This window comes from Engraulis encrasicolus, chromosome 22, assembly GCF_034702125.1.
Source record: "Engraulis encrasicolus isolate BLACKSEA-1 chromosome 22, IST_EnEncr_1.0, whole genome shotgun sequence".
In the NCBI taxonomy this organism is placed as follows: domain Eukaryota; kingdom Metazoa; phylum Chordata; class Actinopteri; order Clupeiformes; family Engraulidae; genus Engraulis; species Engraulis encrasicolus.
In genome coordinates, this window is record NC_085878.1 from 17,397,557 (window position 1) to 17,405,977 (window position 8,421).

The window sequence follows — 8,421 nt, forward strand, 5'->3', positions numbered from 1 at the left end:
TCCTAAAATCATCTCTTCTGAATCCACTGACACCGTGCATGTGAAGCCACCAGCATTTTTGGGTTCACTCTAGGGCCTTTACTGGTCCTTCAATGGTGAAAAGCATCAAAAAAGCTAAATGAATACTATATTCCAATTTTTTTAAAAAGAAGCTAAATGTATAGTGTACTGGTCATTTTTTCTGGAGTGTTTTGTGTAACGCAGAGTCCGCTAGTGCTTGTGTCCCATCCAAAGCCAGTCTGAGGGGAATCGACATTAGATTCATAGAAGTAAGACCCTGCTCTTTTGCTTTGGGTGTACATTTGCAGTCGTATGAAATGACTCCTAAGTGTATTGCACTGCTCATTATCAACATAACCCGGAGCCAGCGGCCTCTCTCAAGGACAACACCTCTAATGAGGGAGAGCTAGAGTTTGTCTACATTTCTACCTGACGCACCGTGCCACACAGCAGTGCGTGTGTGCGCGTGTGCATGTGTGTGTGCTTGTGTGTACGTGTGTTTGTGTAAGAGGAGGGACAGAGAGAGAGAGAGAGAGAGAGAGAGAGAGAGAGAGAGAGAGAGAGAGAGAGAGAGAGAGGGAGATAGGGGGACTATTCAGGGGGTGTAAAGAGAGGTGGCTAGAGGGAGGGAAGAGAAAAAAGAGAGAAATTATTAAAAAAGAGAAAAATTAGATGGACAAAAAAGGGGGAAAGCCAGTGTACAGGAGAAAGAGCAAAGGAATTTCTCACTGAAATAAATGTGTCTTAATTGAGCTACAATTCCCATTTGGCCCAGAGGGTGCATGAGCGTGGTTTCACTCTGATTTAAGGTGACTGATGCTTCCTCTCACACACTGACCTTCAGCCGCCAAGCAGGTACGTACGTTAGATAAAAGGAGAAAGTTAGTTGGAACCTGCCCTCCTACACATGATTCTCTCTCTTTCTCTCTCTCTCTTTCTCTCTCTCTCTCTCTCTCTCTCTCTCTCTCCCTTTCATTGTCATTCTCTCTCTCTCTCTCCCTTTCATTGTCATACCATTTTTTTTTACTTCCCTCCCGCTTCGTGTCACTCATTCTTTCCTTTACATGGCCTGAATTCCATCCACTTTTCAGTTGAAATGTGTAGAAAAAAAATCCTTAGGTGTTTTTTTTTTTAAATGACGAGTACATTTTTCCCACCTGATATGCAAATTCTTCTTAACTGACCACAGATAATATCTAATGAATGAATCATATTTTTGTATGGAAATAAAAAAAATATGTCCGTCATATACCTAAAGTCTTTTTCATTACCATTTTCATTTTTTTTCGAAATCCAATTAGATGCATTAATCTCACACTGTGTTTGTGTGAGAAGAAACAAATACCATAGTGATTAATCCCTTATGAGACAAAGCCTGGTCTGCATGGAGGGAAAAGAGAAAGCAAGTTGCAAACGTTTGGGGTCTTACTGACCTCTATGTTTATTTAGGTATGCATCCACTCTGGTCCTCTAAAACCAATATTTAATCTCAGGTGTTTTGGGATGTTTTTGTTGTTTCTTTAACGTACCGTACAAAGCCAGAAAGGAAAGAAAGAAAAGGACAGAATAAATGAAAGAAAGACAACTTGCCATGTCAATCCATCCGTGAAAGTTGGGTTGAATTCCACATTGTGACGATAGAGTGTGCATGCGTGCGTGCATGTGAGCATGCGTGTGTCTCTGTGTACACTCATGCATGTGTGCGTATGCACGTACAGTATGTGTCTGTGCATCGGTGTGCGCATGTGTGTATGTGTTTGTGCAAACATTGTGAAATGCAGGTTCGTGTACATGTGTGAATGTGTCGTGGGAGGTATGTATGTGCATACTTAAGTTCACTCACACACACTCTCACAGAAACACACAGACATTCTCTCTCTCTCTCTCTCTCGCTCTCTCTCTCTCTCTCTCTCTCTCTCTCTCTCTCTCTCTCTCTCTCTCTCTCTCTCTCTCTCTCTCTCTCTCTCTCTCTCTCTCTCTGTCTCTCCCTCTCTGTGGGATCTTGAGAGGAAATGAGAGTGGAGGGTCCAGTGGGGATCCCTGTAATGACTCTGTGATAGGCCCCTGTGTTCTCTCGTTCAGCCTTACATCTCCCTTTACATAGGCCGGTGCTATACCCCCCCCCCCCCAAAAAAAAAATGCCGGCCCCCTTATTGCCATGCATGGGCTCCGACACACAGCTAAGACATACATCACTTTGACAGGGGCACTCTGATGCAGAATGAATGAGGTGATCATGGAACAGAAAAAAATGGATGCATTTCCATCTCACTAAATATCAATATTTTGTCTGGATATTGGATAGTGCTTCCTCCAAGTGTCCCTTTGTTTAGTTGTGTCTTAGTTGTTCAATATCAATACATTTTGGTGAGGAAATTGTGATGAGAAAGTATTTTCGGTGATTTCTTGATTAATGTATAACCTTATTTACATGTATTGTATGCCTATGAAAAAGCACACTTACAAAAAAAACTATTTGACAAAAAAATATCTATTTTAAAAAGTACACCATTTAAGAGACGTTATACCACAAACACCTCTTTGCACACACAGCCCATCTACCTTGGTCCCTGAGAGACATGTCTAATTAGATCCATTGAGTTATTTCCCTTGTGTAAATTAACTTGTGTGTGGCTCTGTCAGAAATTGCAGCTCACACGTGTGCATGTTAAGAGAAAACCCTGGTGCAGCTCTGAAGGACCACCCTTTGTGATTTATATATATATATTACATCGCACAGTCTGGCTCGCTTTTGAGAAAATAAATCAGCAGCAAAATTATTTCTTGTGGTCAGAGCTCAAGCCACCATCTCTCTCTCTCTCTCTCTCTCTCTCTCTCTCTCTCTCTCTGAATTTTACTGTCTTTTTACTCTGTCTTTTTACCTGATCCTCAAAAATCTGGCATCTCTCTCATGTTTAGCGCTTGTTCAAGACTTGTGGAAGGAGGGTGTCAAAAGAGCAAGAGGTTATCACATTATTTGATGGGGAAATATTGCCGGTGTAAACCTTCTCATTTTGCACCCTCAATACATGATAGTGCAGAATGAGTAACATTTTTTAGAAGGGATGTGATAAGGATAAAATAAGGATAATGTGCAGATTGTCACATTAAAAGGTTTTAAATTTAAAAAAATGTCTGTTATTTGTGAAACACTAATTTTAAGGACCCTTGCATTGAATGTCAGAAGAACTACCTTCTTGTCAGTAATGAGCCAGAATACCCTGTGTGTGTGTGTGTGTGTGTGTGTGTGTGTGTGTGTGTGTGTGTGTGTGTGTGTGTGTGTGTGTGTGTGTGTGTGTGTGTGTGTGTGTGTGTGTGTGTGTGTGTGTGAGTGAGTGTGTGAGAGTGAGTGAGTGAGTGTGTGACAGAGAGAGAGAGAGAGAGAGAGAGAGAGAGAGAGAGAGAGAGAGAGAGAGAGAGAGAGAGAGAGAGAGAGAGAGAGAGAGAGAGAGAGAGAGAGAGCGCATATCAGTTAAATATTATCAAACCTTAAGGTAAATATATGTTAGGTGATATGACAGGTATAACCATGCCATGTGTGTCTTTGTTTGTTTGTACACTGTCGATTTTCATCAGGCACAGTGCTGAAAGAATGTCTTGTGATTTATAAAGGACAGTAAAACATTGTGAGACACTGCTGTTGGCTGTCAGAAAAAAACAGAAGGATAAATGTATTACACAGGTGAGAAGGAGCACCCACACCTCTACTAACATATCATACTACAATATCTAATAAACCTTGACATCGAAATGCCCTTCTTTCAGAGAAAATGGTCTATCTGACATGAACACGTTTTGTGAAAGGCCTCCTCTTAGACCCTTATGTGTTAACTTTAGTCAAAAGAAACAGGTGTATGTGTGCCAATTAACGAGCGGGAGCAGAATGGCGCATGGAATAGAAAATAAAGTTAGCCATTTAGAATGTCATAGCCTATAGCCCGACTGGTTTACCTTTCTGGTAGGCCTTCCAAAAAACGCAGTCTGGCGTCAGGTAAAACATTAACCCTGGTTTGAAGCACGGTCTCTATGTTACCCTTTTGCCATTATCGTGATAGTCATATCATGATTAGAGGTAACTGCCGGCTGTAGGATAAGATTGGAGACGTTGAGCGGTGGACTACCTGTCACTTGGTGGGTAGTGCACGTGCAGTGGTCATATGACCGCACAATGTATGTTGTTTGGTTGTTTCCTGATAGTAAAACTATTCAGATCATGTCTTGATCTACCGTAGTCTCTTTGCTCGTGTCCTTTACGCACGGGCTTTTCTCCTTTACGCACGGAATCTTAAGACTACCTAACAACTATAGGTAAAGGTGTTAAATGAAATGAACTTTCCTGCTAGGTAGGCCTATGCTATTCTATGTAGAGTTCCCTTACCCTGCTCAGACAACTTATTACTGGTGCGGACTCTATTCATTCCCAGAGAGACGAAGACGTCATTGAGCCCAAGTTGTTTTTTATTGCATATTATATAATTGTGTGAATTGAAAATAAGCACATATGAACATCACATATGGTTAGTGAATGAAATAATTTTGCACAGCAAAATATATGAGGAAAGTTTAATTAACATACTTTTATAAAATTTATTGATGAATGGCATTTCACCATTTTAACAAGCAGGGTGTCAATCCCTGTCCATAAACAATGTCCAGACATTATTGATTATTATATTATTGCCATGTAAATAATGAATTTAAGACAAAAAGAAACTAGTCCTTTGTAATATCACAACTAATATCGTTAAATTCTCCAGCAATGCCATGAAACTGCTTTTTTAAATTAGCGTTCTAGATAGATTCCATTTTGTAATATATGATTGCAGGCAATTTTAGTGCAACTCAGTCCAAAATACTTCAGGTCTGTACATGACTAATTTTGAATGCATGGTTAACCATGGTAAGTTTCTCCTCGTTTAATACTTTGGTTTTTTTAATACAGACAGTGGTAAGCTATAACAAGGACTACATCTGTCACACTTGTGTTTTAATTGCAAGCACATGCTGCAAAAACTCGGTTTCCGCCTGCGTAAATCCCGCTGTGGATACAAACTTGAATGCCTCCAATCTCTTAATATCAATATCCAATTTAGTGCATAGGACCACACAAATCCTACAACGTATTTAAACCTAATTACGCCATGGCATTTCTCTGTATCAGCCTCTGGCAATACAACCTTCACTTTTTAGACTTACAGGTAATAAAACTATATAGTACTTAAATTATATGCTTAAACATCAGTCTTTCATTCCAGAGATATCCAATACACAAGAATGGGATATGTATTAAATAAACAAACCGCTTTAAGCAACAGACAGTTTAGTCCCGAAGAGGGATTGGTTCCGTTTGGACACGATGAGATCCTTCCCCACCCCCCAGTACTTTGACTCCAGTCCGCCAACTTTCAACAGGAATGCATCAGTGCATGGGCCGTATGGAAATGGGTGCCGATGTTCGTGCAACTCATCACGGGCAACTTTTCAGAGGTGGGGGTGATAGCTGTCCGTTCACTTTTTTGCTGTATTCCAAAAAAGTGACTTGCGATAAAAAAAAGAAATATATGAATGTCATGCTGGACTCATCGAAGACAAAAAGTTTACAAGCACAAAACAAAAGAAAACCGTACATGTCCAGCATGCAGGCCAGTCCAATAACACAGTCTCTTTTTATATACAAACAATATATTGTGTCTTATGCAAAACATTGCTGCTTAACACAAAAAGCAAGCATAACGCATGAGATGGTGATGGGGTAAAATGGCAGGCTCGCGGTCTTCTTACTTTGGCAGATAAAAAGTAAAAGGCCAAAAAAAGACTTCATACAAGAGGTAATAACAGCGGTTTGGCAAGCACCTCTAAAGGGCGAACTGATGAACTTCAGTGGTGCACACATCTGAAGGCATGCACACTCACAAAAAGTCAAGTATGCTTTAAAAATGACAATCTTATTCAAAAACACTGCAAGCCAAATGAACATCGATGAAAACTGAAGAGCTTGACAAATGCTTTAAAAACAATAGGCATGGTAATAAAAAAATAAAAAATACGAAGATGGCAGGTTTCAGAGCACGCTCCAAAATGAAGTTCATAATTATTGATGACAAGTTCGACCATTCTATTTCAAGCCCCCCAAAAATGGTATGAAAGTCAGATTGACAGGCTTGAATCGAGCCTTGGTTCTCGGGAAACCAAAGGAAAATGTTTTGAAAGTTGGCAATATTGGTTTGTCTTTGTCTATTAAACCCCAAATGAAAAAAAATCACACGAAAAAAACTTTTTTTACATGGGGCACTGACAAACTCGGTTTGTACTTTCTTTTCTTATTATTAGACGTAGACTCACATGAAAAACTCTGGGGAGGAAGGATTGTTGTCACTGCTGGATCCGTTTTCTCTGAAGCCATTGCTGATGAGCTTCTCGTATTTTTCCTTGTAGGCGTCCCTCTCCCGGACCAGCCTGGAGATCTCTTGTTTGAGGTGTTCAACTTGCTGAATGAGCTGGGTCTTCTCTCCCTCCAGGACGTGCCGTTGCTGGACACGCTTGAAGCGACAGGACTGGGCATAGCCTCTGTTTTTGAGGGTTCTCCTCTTTTGTTTCAGTCGGATAACTTCTTCCTTGCTGACCCCCCGTAGCTGCCGGTTGAGCTCTCGCACCGACATGGTCACCAGCTGGTCATCTGAAAACCGGTCATCCAAGTGCATGTGCTGGTGGTTTCCCCCGGGGTTGTTTGAGACTCCCTGCGCAGGATGGTGCCCGGCATTGTGATGGTGATGGTGGTGGTGGTGTGGACCTCCGTTCTGTGCGGCTGCGGCGGCGATAACTGCGGATACCACCGCCGCGGCTGATCCCATCTCTTCCCCGGCCATGGTGCCACCTCCCCCGGTTGCACCGGCAAATTGCTGCCCTCTAGTATAGCCATCGAACGTCTGAAGCTGGTGACTGCTGTTGATCAGCGCCTCTACTGCGTCTTCGGGGCTGAAGCCCAGCGCCTCCGGGTTCAACTGCTGTTGATAACTGGTCATCCAGTAGAAATCCTCCAAGTGTGCCTTCTGTTCGCTTCCCGAGCCCGGACTGGGCGCCGAGAAGCTTGGAGAAGGGGGAACCGAGCTGCAAGGCGTGCTCATCGGGGTGGAAGACAAGGATCCCCCGGCGATCATGCGGCTACACTGGTTGATGCTGCGATCGGGCTCCACCGGCTCCTTTTTCACTTCAAACTTCATCAGATCGAAGTCATTAACATATTCCATGGCCAGGGGACTGGTGGGCAGGTCGGAGTTGCTCATTGCCAGTTCTGATGCCATCCTCTTGCTGTTGACAGTCCTCCAAAGGGGGTGAAGAGCAGCTGTCAAACTGGTCTGGTTTGGAAGAGTGTGAGCCAGCTTGATGTTCTTAAATGTATTTCTCTATAGAATAAAAAAAAAAGCTTTTCAGGGCTTTCCGACGACGCGGTCCTAACTCTCAGCTACTAGTTTCCCTGCGCAGTCTAATGCACACATGCATCGGAGCTCAGCGTGCAGAAATGTCTTTCCTCGCTTTTCATACGAATTTCGGCGGTTTTGTATTTCAAACATTTAACAGTTCAAGTGCGCATACCGTAGCTCGGTAGAGTTGAGAGTTGTTAGAATTATGCTAAATGCAAGCTTGAACAATGAAATGCCCAGGCTCGTAAGAGAATTTTAAAAGGATCACGAAGCAGATGAGTTTAAAAGCATTGCTGAGTTTTATAGCTGCCCTGACGTCAGGGAAATTGACTCGCCCAACGAGCCAATAGGCTCCCACAACCCTACCTAATTAACATATTAGTATAAGAAACAAAAGTTTTTCAACTGTCAGAGGTTATCAGCTGACTGTCAGCTGAACCTCAAACTTTTAACCGTTTCGTGCATGCACATGTTCAAAATGAAAGTATAAAATATTAAGTATTTTCTATCTCCACAATACACACTGTACGCAATCAATACGCACGCTTCAAGTAGATGTGGCACAGTCGATTTCTTTTGACTGGTTACGCTACTGCTCGCAGAATTGTTTGTTTAAGCTATATTTAGTCTGATATTGTCACATCTATTGTAATTTCATCAGGTTTATAGTTGTTCCCAAACCTGACTGGTTTCAGGGGACGCGCAGCCTTTTGCGCGTCCGACTGATCCACAATGGGAAGCCTATTGAGCGCAGCGCAGAGCATTGCCTGTATATCACCAAAACCATGAGGATGTTTGTGTGTTTTTACGATCAACAGAGTATTACAATGTAGGTTATTTGCCTCAAAGTCACGTAGAGTGAACGCATAGACTACATAATCACAACCAGGTTACAGTTAATTACATTTTTAAAATTCAAAAGCAAATGTGTTTTTCCTTACATAGATTGTATGTGTCAACAAATAATACCCATCACGCTTTAGTTCAAATGAGAACAACA

The 8,421-nt window shown here is 42.0% G+C and overlaps 1 protein-coding gene across 2 annotated transcripts in view; it reads right to left on the reverse strand.

Moving 5' to 3' along the window:
* The window catches only part of mafa (MAF bZIP transcription factor a), a 136,355-nt gene extending 128,646 nt beyond the window's left edge, over positions 1-7,709 (reverse strand). The window contains exons 1-2 of one of the 2 annotated variants that reach the window (XM_063189037.1): positions 6,343-7,708; positions 4,451-5,538 (exon numbers count right to left, since the gene is read on the reverse strand). In XM_063189037.1, coding sequence (XP_063045107.1) covers positions 5,406-5,538; positions 6,343-7,301 — 1,092 coding nt within the window. In that variant the 5' untranslated portion in view covers positions 7,302-7,708 and the 3' untranslated portion in view covers positions 4,451-5,405. Of the gene's footprint in view, positions 1-4,450; positions 5,539-6,342 lie in introns of those variants that run through there. The other variant, XM_063189038.1, reaches the window with a different exon arrangement.
* Between the last annotated feature and the right edge of the window lie 712 nt (positions 7,710-8,421).